The 19,814-nt window shown below is 31.6% G+C and overlaps 2 protein-coding genes across 3 annotated transcripts in view; one reads left to right on the forward strand and one right to left on the reverse strand.

The window, feature by feature from the left end:
• Window positions 1-796: 796 nt before the first annotated feature.
• LOC130899472 (ras-related protein Rab-9A) lies at window positions 797-16,212 on the reverse strand. 2 transcript variants are annotated; one of them, XM_057809424.1, is made up of 5 exons: window positions 16,007-16,212; window positions 15,647-15,906; window positions 10,685-10,882; window positions 7,582-7,858; window positions 797-5,044 (listed from the first exon to the last, which is right to left on the reverse strand). In XM_057809424.1, the coding sequence occupies exons 2-4, from the start codon at window positions 15,827-15,829 to the stop codon at window positions 7,595-7,597; spliced, it is 645 nt and encodes a 214-aa protein (XP_057665407.1). In that variant the 5' UTR covers window positions 15,830-15,906; window positions 16,007-16,212; the 3' UTR covers window positions 797-5,044; window positions 7,582-7,594. The 2 variants fall into 2 exon arrangements, with proteins under 2 accessions (XP_057665407.1, XP_057665408.1); XM_057809425.1 differs by having other exon boundaries at window positions 15,960-16,212.
• Window positions 16,213-16,734: 522 nt separating this feature from the next.
• LOC130899387 (nuclear hormone receptor FTZ-F1 beta) overlaps window positions 16,735-19,814 on the forward strand; it is a 56,147-nt gene continuing 53,067 nt past the window's right edge. Inside the window, exon 1 of the mRNA XM_057809304.1 lies at window positions 16,735-17,131. The gene's annotated coding sequence lies outside the window, so the exon portion shown is untranslated. The remainder of the gene's footprint in view (window positions 17,132-19,814) is intronic.

The following is a 19,814-nucleotide window of genomic DNA, read 5'->3' on the forward strand; positions in this document are numbered from 1 at the left end:
TCAATTATAATTTATTTCTACTAAAGTAAAATATAAAACACCAATCAATAAATTGCCCAACATAGTATATGAAATAACTTGTTTAAATTGTGACAAAAAAGACAAAATAAAACTAACGCCACCTAATTATTTGATAGACTATTGTGAAAGTATATAAAATAAAAAACATTTTCATATGAGGAATATTAGATTTAAAAGTTGTTCAAAATTGATGAATTATGATAATATTGCTGTCAAGGAGAAACCATTGACAATAGTGTAGTACACCGGTAAAACTACCGGTTTCTCAGACCTGTGTTTTTCTTGTAAGAGATGGCGAGATGGTTTCGGTCTAAGGGTTAATGCAAAAATCAAGAAAAAACGACATCATATATCGATGAAAAAACCACTGTTTTACCAAGACGATACACCGATTTACAAGTCGTTGGTTAAATTGAACGAATTACATTTCAAATTGCTTCCCTATTCACCGTATAGTCCAGATCTGGCCCCCAATGTTTATTAGCAGCTCGCTGAGTTAAAAAAATGCTCGCCGAAAGAAATTCAGCTCAAATTAAGAAGCAATTGCTGAAACTAAAGCTTATTTTGAGACAAATCATTCTACTGGTATTAAGACGTTGAAGAAGCGTTGGAATGATTGTATTGCTCTTCAAGAAGATTACATTGGGGAATAAAATCGATTTTTGGTGGTTTTCTTAGTTAGTCACACGACTTATTGAATGATGTGTTAGATTTGAACAATTTGTGGTTGCTTATATACAATTAAAAAGATACGGAGTTGAGTAAATCAAAATAATTTTTTAGGAAATGTTTATTTATTACATATAAGACACATTGCAGTACAAAAGCTAATATAGCTATTACTATGTACAAATATCGGTACGTGTGTGTGTGCTTTAAGCTAAAATGTTGGATTTTTAATAAGAAAAAAGTTCTACGCGGCACGAGTACTTCACTAAAATTATATATCGATTATACAGAGTTTGCGTAAGATTTATTTTTCATTACTTTACCCGCACACTGTATAAATATCTACATCATTTGCCCACATGATAAACTTGCTTTTAGTTGTAAATCAACGGATAAGATTCATGTACAACGTATATAAATAAATATTATATTTCAACATAGTCAGAACGTGGAAAATTGTTATATAGGATGTACAAAACTTACGACAAAACCGACCTGAAGTATAAAAACCCATCAATAACAAGATACATAAAAGCCCAAAGAGTAAGATGGTTGGGCCATATTAAAAGGATGCCGGGAAAAATATTTGCAAAAATGGCCATTGAAGAAGAGGAAGGAAGTACAAGGAGTGCAAGACCAAAGATAGAATGGTTGGATGCAGTTTTGAAAGATATTAGAGAGGTAGAACCGAATTGGAGCGCAAAAGTACAGAATCGCAACCAGTGGAGAATTGTGAAAGTTTTATATCGATTCATTTCAAAATTTTCAATTGTTTTATAGATTTGTCATTATCACAAGTCATGATTTCTATATGCAATTAACTCGTTGAAAGCTAACAACTATTAAGCCTCTAAGGTTACATGTATCAAACAATGATGGATTTGTTGGGTAGAATTGAGCTCTCTTGTTTTTTTAATCTTAGTTGAAGACATTATTACGATTCGACAATAAGGTTCTGAATAAAATTTTTGCGTTATTCAAGAACCATATTTGATTTTTTTTTTTTTGGTTACAATCATCAATTGCATTCACTTTGTTTTTTGGTTGACGTACTTAATCAAATAAATTGAAGTATTAATTCGACACAACTTTTCGTGATCGATTCTTCGAGCTATTTCTCGTTCTTGTTCTACTTCAGAATGACAATTTTCATGAGGAATTATCAATCTGACTGTTGCAAGGCTGTTAACAATGATTTCAATGACATTTTTTGTTTCCCATTAAAGCCAACATGGATTTTGTATCGTTAACTTTCATAAAAAAATGAAGTTTTTTGAAAATATTAGGAGAGGCTCCTCAGTTTAAGAATTATATCTCTCTTTTCCGGATAGTAAACAAATGGATTAAGGAAACGTGAACAAGGAAAGCAAAAACGTTACTCGGTACGAAGTGTGTAACTAGCACCCTCTAGGAAAAACAAAGATTAATTTGGATTATAAAAATGCATGATTTATAATAGTTAAGTTAATACTTGATACTTATGATGGAAAGTGCATCTACCAATAATCGTTTTGTAATCAAATTTATCTAGCACTAGTAATTATTTGTTGCACATGAAGCTTATCATTAGTTTTTTTATATTTATATATATACGAATTTTCATAAATATAATAAAATGCATAAATAATTAACTACTTATAAACTATTTGTTACAACTACTCCTATATCGTAAGCGAATATCACATATTGCGGAATTTTCTCGTAGTTAGGTCAATAAGTTCTTGGCCTCTTACAACTAGAATGCGTTCGCAGAAATCTTGATGCACGCGTCAGTAACAATTCTCAACAAGCTTTACACAAAGTTTCAACTTGCTGCTTCGATCCATTTTATTATAGTAAAATTCGAATGACCACTTGAAATATATATCCAATTGAGTTTTTCGCTATTTTGACTGAAGAATTAACCAAAACATATATCAAAAACAGATTAGAGGAAGGGGCTGACAGTGACTTGTGTTCATTATTTTCAATAATTTTTGACTAAAGAAGGATTAACATCAATATAAATCAAAAACAAAATGGAGAAGGGGGCTGACAGTGACTGTGACCATCATTATAAATAATTTTTGACTAAAGAAGGATTAACACAGACATAAATCTAAAACAGTTTGGAGGGAGGGGCTGACATTGACTTGTGTCCATCATGTTCAACAATGTTTGATTAAAGAAAGATTAACACCAACATAAATCAGAAACATATTGGAGGGAGGGGCTCACAGTGACTTGTGTCCATCATTTACAATAATTTTTAACTAAAGAAGGATTAACAACCAACATAAATCTAAAATAGATTTGAGGGAGGAACTGACAGTGACTTGTGTCCATCATGTTCAACAATGTTTGACTAAATAGGATTAACACCAACATAAATCTAAAACAGTTTGAAGAGAGGGGCTGACAGTGACTTGTGTTCATCATTTTAAACAAATAAATTTATCACGCTGGGGACGAGAATCATTAAAAAATGAACCACGTGAGATGAAGATTAATGTTTTACTGTTTACTCCTTTATTTTCTTGACTAAGGTTATTTTTTCTATAGTTTATAACAAAAGTACGATTGAAAAATGCCAATTTATTTCACTAAATTTGTTATTAAAACATCGTAGTATAACGAATTTTATACATTAAAAATAAATATTTGATTTTACGCGATTGTTTTATTATATATTAACAGTATATGAATAATTCATCTACTTTTTGGTTTTTTGTAAAACGTAATTAAAAATGCTCTATGCACGAGTACTCGTTTAAGTACTAAAGGCGCGAGTGCTCACGGGTTAATTTAATTTCAAGATAGTGATTCGAAGAAAAGCGAAAACATATTTTATTTAATTTTAAGGCTATTTTCTTCATATTTTTTGTTAATTCCATTTTTCGTTGATTCTAGTTTATATTTTTATTTCATCTATAAAATAATAGCAAAATGGAATAGTTATATACTCCAAAAAAGGTAAGAAGGTAAACCCTTTTAATGTACCCACAAGAGCACTTTTGTTTGTAGCGATGGTTTAAATATTAACAGTAACTGGATCATGAGCTTCGAGAAAAGGGGGGTAAAAAATTGAAAGACATTTGCTGTCTCACTTAGAGGCGCTAGCAATATAGGAATATTACATACAGTCAAATAAATCCATCTTTATCCTGACATCACTAACAGTAAACATATTTTGGGATAAATTATAATGTTCTAAAGTGGCTTCGGGCATTTAAATCGGTTATGTTCAACGTTGCCGCAATTATTTCTTCTCCGTTTTGTTCTCATGAAATGCAATGTTTCATTTTGACACAACGGTTTCCTATACTAAAAAAAGAAAATGGTTAACGAAGCTGAAGAGACCTCCCTGAACTCTTGGTGAACTAAATATGATTTGAGATGAGTAAATTTTATATATTCATTTCAATTATATTTCGAGATAAATTGTACAGTCCTAAAACTTAACTCTCCTCATAGCAGCTATGTTACTTGGAGATCATTAACACCAGATCTTACAAATATGAAATAACAGTTTTTGTAAAATTCGTTAATTTTGAAAAGTTTCGTCTTCAAATGAATGTTGTGTAGCCCGCAATATTTTGATTATGTGTTTTCCTATGAATTTGAGTCAAGTGAGTTTCAACATTTATTTTAGCAATTCATTATTTTCATCGGTTTCTTTGGGGCTTTTTGAGCAGTTAAGAGCTAAGCACAAAGTTGAGAAAATACAGAACAGGAAATAGACCAGTGGATCCAAAAACCATGTGCCTATCAAGGAAGTACTAAGAGGGTCTTTGAATATTGAAGAGAAAAATCTTAAGGGAGTTCTGAAACTGGTGGAGGACAACTGAGCTTAATGAATCACGATTAGGGGAAGAAGGAGTAAGAGGGGGTAGCGAGGTAAGATAGGGAATTAGTTGTTTGAGCACAATTGAAAGGAAAGTAACAAGCTTGGAAAAAAATGGTGCTTAGACATTCCAAAAATATTCTACGATAAGATACTCAAATAGCCACTTCGTTTTGAAAAAGTTTCGTGTTTTTTGTTGGGTATGACGTCAGGGTAAAGTTCGATTTGATGGAGTGCACATGTACAATTTGAAAACTAGATTTTCTTTTGGTGCTAAAAAATAAAAAATATAATTGGCTCACTGGATTATATCTTAGGTATAAAAAAATATTTGGCTAGAAACGTACAATACTGGTCAATACTAAATAAAAAAAAGGTAACAATTCTTATTGTTAAACAATAATAACAATGTTAGACTGAAAATTTCCTATAATCTAAAACATCAACATTTGTTGAAACCTTGGTAGAAAGGAAAAATATTGACAGATACCTCAATCAAATAATTCCTTTTTGATGTGGACATTCTCCAACCTGAAACGAAATAGATTATTAGATAACTAGTTATGGCACGCGACAATTGTGTAATAAAAGGTTCCTGGTTATGTTGTACACTATACTTCCCCTTCGACGTTCATAAATTATTTCGAATTAGTACAGAGAGTTGTGCACTTCATAATAGTAAATTATCCTTATTCTACTATCTGTAACATACTATCGTCGGTGTTGCAGGTTTTCTGCGGTTTCCCTGGAACCGGTTTACCAGCAAAATGTGTAATGATAACGCAGCTTCAGCTGGGACCTTTCATTTTTGAATTATTTCATTATACATATTTTCTAATTTGTATATTTTCAAGTTTTCTGTAATATTTTGTATTTTATAATCTAAATTTTTTGTATTCTTTATTTATATTTATTTTTAAATTTTTATTTTCTAATAATTATTATATTTTTGTTTCATAAGTTTTTTGTGTGTATTCTGACGTTTTCAATTTTTGGTTACTTTTAAATTCTTCATTTTCATAGATATGTATAGAAAATAAATGAATAATAGTGATTTCCCAGATAAGAATTTTTCAAAAAAAATAAATATATAAATTTTTGTTGGTGCAAAATATATAAGATAAACTTTTCCCAACTATATAAAATTTTTTGGGAGACTACATGTTCTAATATATTTGAACTTATATTTTTTAAATTTTTTTTTTGTTATATTTTTTAATCCATTTTAAGTATTCAAGTTTTTTAAATTTTTGTTCCAAATTTTGTTATCTTTGTTACACTATCATATTTTTAAATGTTTTCATATTTTGAATTATTTGTATTTTTATTGTTTATATATATTTTTTAATTCACATAAACATTTTTTAAATTCTGATTTCTTTGATATTCCAGAAAATTATAAGTTTAAGAACTTCATAACTCACATTTTGAATATATTATAAATAGATAAAACCACATGAAGATATAAGCAAGAATAATATATATATATATATATATATATATATATATATATATATATATATATATATATATATATATATATATATATATATATATATACTTAAAAAGCAAACATAAGAGGGAAAACCCAAACCCTTTTACTCTCGAGTAGTAGTTCGAGTGGTGCCTGCCGTGTGGAAATGCCTGTGGATATTGATCTTGAACTTCTGTCTAGATAGTACCAAATCCCCAGCTGCAGTGCCAGCCTTCTCTGTAAAAATAATAGCCTGTGTTTTTGCTGCATTAAACACAATCAGATTGCTTCCACCCCATTCCAGAATGTTTCCAAAATTGGTACCAATGGTGGTGATTTGTTACTGCCTACGAATTTGGGGGCACACCAGCGTTGACATCAAATTTTTCTGAGGTGTGACCTGAATGGATCGGTCTTTGAGAAAGCTACTAAGCCAGCTGATAAGTCAAGACGACAAACCATATGATCTCCATTAATTTAGACGGTTATTATGCCAAATTTTGTCTCTCTCTCTCATACGTCAAGTCCGATTGCTCTGGATTCCCCATATTTCTTTAAAGCTTCAGTCCATACGTTGGTGGCATAGACCAGGAGGTCCCCAATTGATCTATATATCTATGTATACAAAAGCTGTATTGATGGTCGCTGACTCAAGATATTTCCAGATTTGCTGGTTAAAGACTTTCTCTATGACCTAGGCAATGGCTGGACTAAAGCAATTGTAGTTACTGGAAACAGTCGTTTTTTCTTTTTTTGGTGTGGATTGAACCCTAGCAACTTTCCAATCTTTAGGGGAAAAGACCTCTTTTATATGAGAGAGCGGATTTGTTAGTTCAGCTGCGCAGTTCTTTAATATGATGGTATTCCATCTGGGTCAGTTGCTTTATTGCCATTTAAGTCTTTGAGAAGTTTTGCCACATCTCGGTGTCGAAATTCTATTTCTGACATAGATGTACCAATTTTAGAAAGGCTGGGTGGTAGTTTTCCCCGCGAATCAAGAGTTGAATTTGAAGCAATCATGTGGTCACTGCGATTGACTCATCTTCTCCAGTCAACGGTGGAATTTTTGACTCACAAAAGCATTAGCTGATTGCTTTTCTTACAGAGCTGAAAGACCTTGATCCATTTGGGTAGTTTTTTAAAGTTTGTGTTCTACTCTCTCATTATATCGTTCCTTGCAAGCATCTATGGTCTGCTTACTGGTATATCTCAATACAATAACGTGCAGTTTTAATCGAACCATGGATTGTTGTCGACAAAGTCCTTGAAGGAAAGAGGGATATAGGCTTCCACACTTGTCAATATTACTTGTAAAATCTCGTTTGCACACACTGAAATATCACTGGAATTGAAGCTAAATAGTTTTGATTTTAGTTCTCTTCCGTATGTCAATTAGTTTTTAAAATAGTCGAAAAATTTGACGTTTATCAAAATATTTTGATAAAGGCCGAAATAAGTCAAAACTCAAATTTTTTATCAGTTTCAAAAACTAACTTCCAATTAGAGGAGACCTAAAATCAAGACGAAATTAAAGAAATTTATATAAAACATCAATAACTTGTTAATCATTTAAATAATTTACTACAGATATTACCTGTTTATAATAGCTACTCATCACCGGATCCAATACAACAGGAAATCCTATTATCCGACTGCTTTTTTCTCAAATCTACAGTATCATTAACAACCGCATCAATTTTGTCTGCTCTCGATTCCAGTTTCAGCCAATGTTGAACTGCCATTTTGAAAGCTTCTTGTACATTATTCGCAGTTTTCGCTGATGTTTCTATAAATGATGTTATCGAATTTTCGTTACACCATGTTTCAAGTTCTAATTGAGATACTTCCCTTTCTTCGGCAGATACGTCAGACTAGAAAAGTAATATTTCGATATTTGCAATGATATTCTATTACATGAGATCCAATAGAATAGACTCTACCCTTATATTTATAGTTGACCCTAACAAGGTCGGAATATGTATAGACCCAAAAAGTCTTTGTGTTAGTTATTTATTTATATTATTATTAAAATCAAATAAATTTTTTTAAATACATATTTCTCTTTTATATGGCAAATGGCACAATTTCCTCACAATAAATAGCTATAACTTTACGACTTTTTGACCTTTTCGAAATTATACAGGTTTTGGTGGTAAAGGCACTTTATTAGATTGTGAAAAATAATATATAGTGTGCAGGGTATCCCAGCATGAGCCCAGTTTTCCCAATTTCTATTAGAAGCTGTTGGTAATATTTTTCTAAACATTTTAATACGGGATATTCGGTTGTTTACTACAGGGTCTGTTCGGAAAATAGTAGCTCATATTTTTTTTAATATTCATTAATTAGAATTTTTCAAAGTAGCACCTTCCTTCATCTGCACACTGCTACCAAAGCATTTTCTAGTTTTTGTACTCCTCCAGGAATTCTTGGACTAGAATGTAGTTCAGCTCCTGCTTCACGGCCTGTTAGACCGCCTCTACCTAGCTGTAATCCTTCCATTTGAACGTCAATTATATTCTCGGTAGTAGAAAAAGTCTGGTGGGGCCAAGACTGGATTTTATGAGGGATGAGACAGCGTTGCGATATTGTGCTGGGCAAGATACTTCTAAAAAACTGCATTAACTGTTTAACCGGGTGGTACCAACTCTTTGTAGATGACACCATGTTGATTAAAAATACAGTCAACATGAACTTTTGCTTGGAGTTGCAAAATTCTTGCTTTCTTGGGGCGTATGGAAGGAGTGTGCCAGTCTGAGCTCTGCCACTTGTTCTCTGGATTGTATTCGAACATCCACGTCTCATTATTGGTCGCCACATTGTCGAAGTCTTCTTTCACATGATAAAGAAGATCCCAGCAGTTCGCTTTCCAGTAGGCCTTTTGCTTCCTTGACAACACTCACAGTACCAACTTTTTCATGGCTAAGTTTTCTGTCACGATCTCAAAAAGTTGCATTTGAGAAATACAAAACTGAACAGCACTCATTCTGATTCGATCACTGTTCAATAAATTTTCCACTGGCGACACCTTTTCGTTGGTCTTGGTGATCGAAGGGTATTCAGGGCGGTCATCGTTTTTCAATTTTTCCCTACCATCTCGGAAAAGATTGTGTCACTTAAAACCATCCGATCTAGCCAATGCAGCATCACCGTAGACCTACTTAATCATGTCGTGGGTCTCGTTGCTAATGGAAAAGACTAATATACTTTGGATCTACCAAGGGTTTATATTTGATGTTGATTTTACATACACATTTTGAATAGGTCATTATTTTCTTACAGAATGATTTCTGGTCCTGCTGTCTCACAGACAAGGGTAAATTCACCTCGTAAACCAATAACTTTGAGGTTACAGCACACTTTCTATTGATGTTTCAGATACTTTATTAATTTCATCAAGGTACATATTGATTCGTAGCTCTCTTCACAATTTACTGCATATTCTACTAGTATATACAGTTTCTTGTTTCCATTGTGCAATAAAACAGCTTTTAGACTGAATTTCAAGGAATCAACAAATAAGCTTCTTTGTGTTTTATTTTAGTTTTGATTCTTCCCAAGAAAATGAAACAAATAGATATAAACACTCAATAAGAAGTACTATTTACAAGTTCAATACCGTTTGCTTGAAACAGTTCAAAAAACGTCTGGAATTCTATAAAAACCGTTTAGGCTTTTATACCATTCATACATTTTAAGCCAAAGAAATACTGCAAATACTACTCAGATTCAATTTCAAACAATAAATAACACTTTGTGAATTTTGCCAAAAATAAAGAGCCTCAAAGGGTTATCATTTAAAAGCATAGATGACTTTGGAAGTGCTAAAGACTAATCACAAAGATAGAGTTTTTAAAAATGGATTAGAAGCAAAGATGGCGAATATGGGGAGTACTTTGACTAAGTCGAATGCTAGAACATTAACTTTCACAAAAAATTATTTAAAAAAAAACTAAAATTTTCGTTATTTTTTCAACCCACTAGTATTGAGAAAAAACAAAGTTATCATGAGGTACACTACTTTCGAGATAGCCAGAACCGTACCCTGTATATTTTTTTCAAAAATTTACAAAAATAATGAAACGAAATGTCAAATGTCGTTCTCATACATATGTTGTTACCATTTTTATGTTTCCAAATCGTCTAGATTTTAGGTCTCTTCTGATTTAAAATTACGTTTTTTTTTTTAATATTTTTGGGGGCAAGTAAAAATTTGGACGCTTGGACTGTATTCAAAAATATAAAAAGAAACTAACGATTTGGAAACATAAAAATTGATACAACATATGTATAAGAACGACAATAACATTTCGTTTCATTATTTTTGTAAATTTTTGAAAAAAAATATAGGGTACGGTTCTGACTAACTCGAAAGTTGTGTAACTCATTTATTCAAATGACAATTTCAATTTTTCTCAATACCAGTGTGTTGAAAAAATAACGAAAATTTTAGTTTTTCTAAAACTAAAAATAATTTAATAATAAAAAATTATAAAAATTTATCATTATAATGTGATCAAATATTTCCTCATACATTGAAACGAAATGATATAACAATCAGAAAATGATCATTTCACTTTTTATTTGAATTAATTAATGACATGGTTATAGTAAATTACATCAGAATGCTTGTCAAGTTACTTCTGGGATACTTTTGAAAGAAAAAGTAAACAAGTTAAATTTACAATGAAACTTACCTTATTTCCTACTACTATGAATGGAAATTGAACGTTTTCCTTTATATCAGCATAATATAAAAATTCATTTTTCCACATTTGTAAATTTCTATAACTGCATTTATCATCTATAGCATAAGTCAACAAACATATATCACTACCTCTATAAAAAGGAGTTCTCAATGTTTTGAATCGTTCTTGTCCAGCAGTATCCCAAATCTAAAGCATATAAATGGATATATAAGCAAAGAGGATGGTTCCAGAAGTACCCGGCCAGACCTAGAGATGGTCTCTGTATTAGAAATTACACAATCTATACAGCATATGTTTAAAATTTGAAAATTGAAAAAGGTCATCGTTATGTGATACAATACTTTTATTTAAAAGGCCTTAGCCCAACCTATATAAAAGCTGAACTAGATTCTACTCTGGGAGAAACTGCTCCTTCTTTATCTAACAGTAAAATATTGGGTAGCAAGGCCGTACGACCTGTGAAGACCAGCAACGCAGTGGAGGACCAAATGAGAAGACGACCCCACAGATGTTAAAGAAAATTCACAAACCGGTACTGGATGATCGTCGACTGGACACGAGAAAGCTGTACGCGAGATGGGTGCCGCGTTTACTCACAATGGAACAAAAACAGCATCGTGAAGATGTTTCCATCGAATGTTTAGCAATTTTTTATAAAAATAAAACCGGATTTTCGCTCCGGAGCAAAAGAACAATCAAAATAATAGATTGAAAAGGGAGAACCGGCTCCAAAAAAGGTAAAGTCCTTTCCACCTGCAGGTCATGGCATCGGTTTTTTGGGATGCACATGGTATAATTTTCATTGACTATCTTGAAAAACTATCAAACGCGAGTATTATGCGAACTTATTACAAAGTTAGAGCGAAGAAATCGAGCAAAAACGGCCGCATTTGCTACCTCATCCACCCTATTAGCCAGATTTAGCCCCCTCGGATTATTTTCTGACTTGAAAAATGGCTCGACTGTCACAGATTTTCCAAGAGGTGATTTTAAGGGGCTTGTCGATTCTTATTATAAAAAGGATATCGAACTTATTGAATATCGCTGGGTAGAATAAATAATTTTTTTTTCCAAAATTTTTGTTTTCATTGTCGGGCCAGGTACTTCTGGGACCATCCTCGTATATAAAAATATATTAAATGTACAAGGTCCATCAGAGGAGAAAGATCAGAAAGTAAAAACTGAGCTAATCTAATCTATTTATAATAAAATGTAAAATTAGTAATCGGGAATTTAAATGCTAAGGTCGGTATTGAGGATATCTACAGAAAAACCACAGTGGGGAAAAGCAAGCATTACTCAACTAATGAAAATGGTAAAATGTCCATCTATAGCAAAATCTGAATCTCTTCGGACGACAAAATAAAAAACCAAATCGACCATGTACTAATGGAAAAGAAGCATTCAAAATTGATAACAGATGTCAGAAACTACAGATAAGCGGAAGCGGACTCAGCCCATATATTGCTAGTAATATAACTAAAAGATGAAATACCAAAGAACAGAGGAAAACCTTAGTATCTAGTAAAATATGATATAATAAAGGCATTAAAGCATGAAGATGTAGTGAAAACATTCGAAAATGCTGTGACCACAAATCTGAAAAACAAACAAACATGGAAGGGTATTGAGATGGAGTGGACATATATCCATAGAGATATTACCAATAGAGTAGGCATGCCTAAAGTGAGAGCGTCTTGCGAATGAAAAGAGAAAGAGAATCATTTATGTATTTCTATCTCTTTCTTTTGTTGCGCACTGCGCATGCGTGACTCTGATTCAACGGGCAACGGTAAAGTGCGTACGTAACCTATACATCTGTAAATAAATATTATATTTGCCCAATATAAATAATGTGATAAAGATTATTAAACATTTGTTGTAGAATATGCCTTACTACTGTGTTCTTTGCAAAAAATAACCAATACGATAAACGTCGCAGTTTTCATAAGTAAGTCCGTATAAGTAATTCAAGAAGTAGTTAGCAAAAATGTTGATTTGATTGTATGCACAATATTAAAAAAGAAGTGTTATAAAAATGAGTACTATCTAGACAAGAATGGATGGCTTTTACTGGACTAAGTTCTATAACCAAGTATACAAAACTTTGCAGTGATCATTTTGATACGAGTGTCTATGAAGACTCTAATGAAAGTAAAATTAAGGGATCTTTACGGAAAACTGCGGTCCCTTGCAGATTTGTATCAACAGATAATGTTCAAAGTGTTAGCTACCCAGTCACAAAAGATGAAACAACTGAATTTGCTAAAACAGTCATGTGTCAGTAATGTTTCTGTAAATACCGTAGTTAATTTGCTACCCCCTATCAACAATGATTTGCCTGCAAATACTAGTAAAGCATTTGGTGAAAATAAGCAAGATTTTTGTGAACCTGTCAGTTATCTTATATCAAACTCATCTGTGGCTGTGGATTTGGATACAAGTAAAATTTTTTCAACAAACTCATCTGTGGCTGTAGAGTTGGGTATGAGCAGTAATCTGTCAAAAAGCCATTGCGACAACATTTTAAGTAATAATTCTTTAGCTCAAGTGTTGCAATACCAAATCACACAGCAAACTATGTTTAGTAATACACAGTTTAATGAGTACAAATCTCAAAAGGTTAATTCTACACTCATAATTATATTGTTATCATATATAGATACATTTATTTATTTTACACTTATTTTTTTTGGAAATTGCTACTTTGCAATATCACAGATATTTCTCCCAGCAAAAGATTGTATGCACATAATGGAGCAAGTGATTTGAAAGCCATTTGCAAAAAATCTCAAGCAAATTTACCTGATACCACTATGAAAAGGTAAGCGTTAAAAAATTTCCTATTAAATAGCTTCTCATGAGTACATGTATTCATATGTTTACTTTTTGTTCCAGATACTTGTTATAAAGGCTGAGATCTTGACACTTGACACTTCGGCCAACTTAGCCTAATGATTTGTAAATTAGCTGAACCTATTTTTATTGAATATTACTTGGAAAATATTCAATTGTTTTCATTGCACTAGATTTCGTTTATCAACAGTATTCCAGGAAAGATCTTATTGTTTCAATTCATGTTCTGACACGAAATCTAATCAACGCGCATGCGCCATTAGACAGAGACAGCAATACATAAATTATTCTCTTTCTCTCTCTCTATCGGCCAGACGCTCCCACTTGTATGGGCGCCTATAGCATGCCTACTCTATCTGTAATATCTCTATGCATATATCGAGAAAACAATGAAGGATGTAACTCAAAAGCAAGAAGATTGAAGAAAACAAAAAAAAGAAGCAACACAGAGAATGTTGAAAAAAACAAAAGGGTGAATTAAAGCAGGAGTGTGCACAAGAAAGGAAGAAAGCAAAGAAAATGTACAGATAGAGGAAACGACTGGAGGGCAATAACAATTAAGATACCAAACATGACCGGACAGACATATTACAAAGTGAAAGGGGGAAAAGGAGAAAAATTTGACAGGTGAAGAGAATGTTTCAATGAACTGCTGAATGATGGGATTTTCTAAGAAAACAATAGGTTGATGCACTCTGATCCGCGCGATCGTCACCACCCATCAACTTCTTGTAGTTAACAATTCTTGAACTTCTTAAAAATCTTGTTTTTGTCATGAATCCAGCACTATCACTGGTGCTTAACAAAGTCATGACTCTTTTATCCTTAGGGGACACAATATCATTGTTCTTCCTTTTTTGTAGGCAATCAATTTATTTACACCAAATCTTGGTTTTTTTATTGGGTCAGGTATGCCCTTATAGTTAATTTTTATAGTACCTCTTATGTGGCATTTTGTTTTTAGCAATTCCTCCGCCAGCACAATGCTAGTATAGTATCTATCTGTATACATGTGAAATCCTTCAGCACCTGGTACGTTGTTTAATAGATTATTATACACATGCAGAGGAGTTCTGGTACTGATGTGCAATTCCGGTTTTATTACTTCATTTGTTGTAATACTGCCATGATATGGAAGAATGTTATAAATCTAATTTTGCCTTTGAATTCAGCAAGTTGTTATCAAACCCTCTTGAAACTTGAAGGTCAGACTGTATCAGCAATTAATAAATTAAAAGAAAATTTAACTCAGAGTTTGTGAAAACGATGTCTACAGAATTTTATAAAACAAATGTGAACATCTGGAGTAGAAAGCTTTCTTACAAAATGGAGATATTTTATTGGGCAGATTTAAAAAGGTCTCCTCATGGAAAGACATTCAAAAATCTCTAGATATATTAATTGAAAAGCAATGTATCGACTGTAATGTCTGACTAAAGTTTTTGATTAAACAATCTTCAGCATGAAAACTTTTCTGTTTTAATTGAATATATCTATGTTTGCCTGCTATGAAACCTCCAGTAGAAAGATTATTTTCTATTAGGAATAAATTGTGAACATTTGAGAAAACCCTATTACAAATTTCAGTTCTAAAGGATAATAAAGGTGAATATAAAAAAACGTTCCAAGAGTTTCATTCTTACTTGAAATCATCACCAGCTAAAGTAAATTTTGATAAACATGAATATAACATAACGTTTTAGGTACCTATATTCTTTGAACTATCTATTTCTGAATAAATAAATAACTTTATCTAAAAATATTTTCTTTAAAGTTTTTTTTATTGACTACTTATTATTTAACCTAAATAAAACGACGTCTTTTGAGTCAAAGAGTAAATGGTAACATTAAGTATAGGACCATTTGCATTTATTAATTAAAAAAATTAATACCAAAAAATATAAAAATCTTGATTACTAATAACTAATTTGTCAACAAACTTAATACTAACTACCAAATAACCTTACATAGAATTTTGAAGATATTCTTTTTTTTATACTGTTTTTTCAAAGAAATTTCCTCACTAAAGTATCTGCCACTGGTATTGTTACCTTAAATTGAATTAATAACAATAATTCTATAAATTATACTAACCTGCAAAGTGTAAGTTTCCCCGTCAATCTCTATATCTTTATTCAAAAATTCTACCCCAATTGTATGAAATGAATGTTCATCAAATTGATTGGATACGAATCTATTCATTAAACAACTTTTTCCAACATTTCCGTCGCCCAAAATTACCACTTTTAAGAGAGTATTTTTATTGTTCGACCTCATGACAAAAGTTACCCTTTAAAGTCAATATTAGTATAAGTCATCGCATGATTATTTTTATCAATGTGTGATGTAAATCCCTGAAAATACAAGAGTAGTGATTAACACATTTTTGAATATGTGCATGACTCACGTTGTATTTTACACTTGAATAAAAATATGTACAAACATCTATTTTACCTGCTAGTACATAATTAACTACTTTTATATTTATTTAAGTAATATCCTAAGGAAATCCTATCATAAATTACTAGAAATCTAAATTTAATTAGACCTAAAATACTGTAACCTCGCAACTATTGTTGAGTGACAGAACTTGCGACATAAAATAGAAATCCTTGAAATTTGAAATAGAGAAAGTGGACATATGTTAAAAAGAGAAAACTAGAGGTAGTTGGCAAATCATGACAACTTATTGTGACCTTGTCGAAGGCATGTTTAAACTAATAATAAAAGGGAGTAGCTAAAAGAAGTAGAATTGACACTGTTACTTTATTAAATCATCAATAGATGGCAGGAAGATATTTCAACAAAGATTTCTATCTAAATAAGTATTATTAACAGATTCTACTTTCTTGATATAATTAGGAAGATTCAGTTTGAAATATAAGATCATAGTTTCGTAATTTAGAGTTGACACCCAAAAAATATAAATTCACAATACTGTCATTTTGGTTGCATAACTATTAGATAAGTACATGAATCTATAATAGTTTTGAGTAAGATTCACTCTGTTTAGGTAATTGTAAACAATGTTTTTTGAGTTTAATAAAACAATAGCCACATTTTAATTACAAGTTACGTTATGTAAAGCAGTTCAACGTTTACCTTTCACTTATTTGAAGGTCCCGCTAACAACTTTTACAGTTACATTTAACTTTGACAGGTGTCACCACCTTAGTCATATTAATTTCCATTGTTTTTACAGACACATTTGATTGTGAATGTGAACGGAGGTACTTTTTTATTTTCTTTTCAATTATCAACTAAAATTGATACATTTCAAGTTGAGTGATTCAAATGTAGGTTAAATAAAACGTGGTAATAGTGAAATACTGTTAGTTAAAGGTGAAAAAATCTTTTTTTCTAAACTATATGTGTTCAGGAAGGTTGTGTTATATACCTGAGTAAAGGAGTAAAGTCAATAAACTCTAACGAGGAGTGCCATGAAATGTTATTTGAGAAAGTGAAAATAGACAATACTTAGCTGTATTACTTCATTCATAAATATTTGTTGAAAAGCCTGAAAGAAGTGAGTTGCTCATGAAAAAATATTGAAAGGAATGTCGAAAACTGTGAAAAACGGTAAGTTGTATTAAAAGTAATGTTTTCTGACTTAATTTAGTATAAAATTCAAACTTTATGCAAGCATTTTGTATCGGAATGTTAGTTTTGAATATTAATTAGAAATAAAAGGTATTTTTCTGTATTTGTGTCCAAGGTGAACATAAGTGAGTACAGTCATTCACCTAATATTTCTGTCTCGCTCTTCCACTCGCTTCGACAGTTAAAAAATTATATGACATGACTCGGCGTTGTCAAATTTTCTTTCATAATATTCCAGAAAGTTTATTACAAAATTTTAATTCCTATTTAAATTATATAATAGATAAGAAAGATAAACTTTTTAATTTGCCAGATTTAGTCTGAATATCATTTTATTTATGAGGGCTGGAATTCCGAAAACGGGAACCCTCAAAATCACCTGCAATTTCGTACATACACTCAAATATATGTGACATAAGTTTATCTCAAAGGATTTTTGGCGTCCCTTCCCTGGGAAGGGGATAAAAAAATGTTTTATAATTTATTTATAGTTTTGAACTCATGAAAAATATATACAATGCGGTCTATATCTATGGAATAAATTCAATTTTAGTGTTATTATGTATTATGTGAAAAAAACCGAAACAGGCCGATTTTTATCCTTAAATTGACAATTTACAATATTAAAATATCCCCCTTCAGCAGTCCCTCCGAATTATAAGCACCTCCTCGAAAATTTTAAATAAGAAAGGGGGTCGTGTAGCACTTTTTTGGAAAGGGATTTTAGTCCTCTGTTCAGCGATAGAAATTTTTTAAATTTGTTGCAATCAATTTTTTACATAATCTGACAAGACAGAAGTTGCTGTCGTTGTTATATCAAAAATTTTCTTTCAGTACACATTCTTGAACTCCTTGGCAAGTCTTGCTGAATGCAGGATTATATTTAACTCGATTAGTTACAGAACTATCGTTGTTCGATTTAATACAAAAAAAGTCAGTCAAGCACCTCGCCTCGCCCTTCAGGGTTATTTTCAGTCGATAAATTTATCGTTTTCGTTGTATAGAATCGCTCTTGTTGAAATACAACACTTGAATGGATCAATAATAACTTTAATTTCTTTATAATATGGCTTACTTGTTAAGATCCACATCCAATCCTTTGAAATCAACACCAAATTTTCCGCCGTCTGATTTCCATCTTATTGATACTTTCTATCAATGGAAACGGTATTTTTTGGTATGTTTAAATCTATAATTTCATTAATATTCTCGTCAGTATTACAACCAAAACATGACATTTTGAAATATTGAATATTTGAAACGTCAAAATCGAAATAAATCGATATTTATCTATGGGATACAGTATAAAATGGACCACTGCGGCGCCATTTGGTCACATCCAATCAAATTGAACGCAGTTTGAGGATGTATGCCCGATGCCTCAACGAAATCGTTCAGATCGAACAGGTCTGACTGCTGCAGTACAACACCGTCAATAGTATCGATTTTTTCTTCTCTAACCGGTTCATTCTTGTGGAAATAACAAATATTGCTTTTTGAAACGCGATTAAATCGAAAACTATGAGGAATTCGAGAAAAAGTGCCGAAGTCAAAACTCTAGAGCACAAAATTCTCCGTAAATTGGTTCCTAGGCATTTTTTCCTAGCTTCAAAATTTTCAACGTTATATGTGTTCAAGTACTCAAAAACATTTTGATTCGCGAATAACTCGAGAACTACGAGGAATTCGAAAAAAAAATGCTGGAGCAAGAAATGTACAGCACTAACTTCTATAAGGATTGGCCTTCAAACATTTTTTCTAACCTCAAAATGTTCACCGTAAAATGGGTTCATGTACCCAAAAACATTTTGAATTGCGGATAACTCGAAAACTATGAGGATTTCGACACAAACTGCCAGGGCAAAAAATGTGGAGCACAATTTTCTGTACAAAAAAGGTTTCATATCTTTCTCGAGTATACGTTTTATACAACAGCAAATTGTTTTTTTTTTTGCTCTCGTATAAAATTGAAATTTTCGCGTTTACGTCATTATAATAATTTGTGAAAGAATTGAGATGAACGATTTTATTTTTCACTTGGCAACGCTGTATTAGTGACAGGTATGGCGAGTATATAACACACAACTTGAAGGTCGCGCCTCAGGTCACGTGAAGTGCCAGGGCCGGACCAAGGACGTTCAAACACCTTTCTAGTAGCTTTTATGTTAGAAAACGTATCAGATTTTTGTATTATGCAAGTTGTTTACGGTATCCGTTAATAAATTCCACCCATGAATGCGCGATATGTAATTTTTGTGGGTTTTGTTTTATCACAAAAATTGAAAAATTATAATATTTCCTTATTTTGAAAGGGTAAATTCATTTGTGGTATATATCAACAAGGTAAAAAAGAGGGAATTTATTTATATTTATTCTAGTATATAAAGTATCGATTCATTTTAATTAAAAATATACTAAAAGGTATTTTTTATTCGTTGTTATCAAGATTTTTTTCATTAGATTTCTTAATAATTTTCCTGCTTGTCTTTACCTGTCTTGTAATCAACATTAATTTCTTTTATTTGGTTTCTTATTTATTTCAACTTTCTATTTCTACTCTAGAAAGCAAACTTTTTATCTTTACGCTTAGGCATTTTTAATTCTTTTGTCTATAAACAATTTCAATACTATGTCAAGTTAATGTCAAAATCAGCTGATTTTG

The sequence above is a fragment of the Diorhabda carinulata genome, chromosome 11 (genome assembly GCF_026250575.1).
Source record: "Diorhabda carinulata isolate Delta chromosome 11, icDioCari1.1, whole genome shotgun sequence".
NCBI classification, from domain to species: Eukaryota; Metazoa; Arthropoda; class Insecta; order Coleoptera; family Chrysomelidae; genus Diorhabda; species Diorhabda carinulata.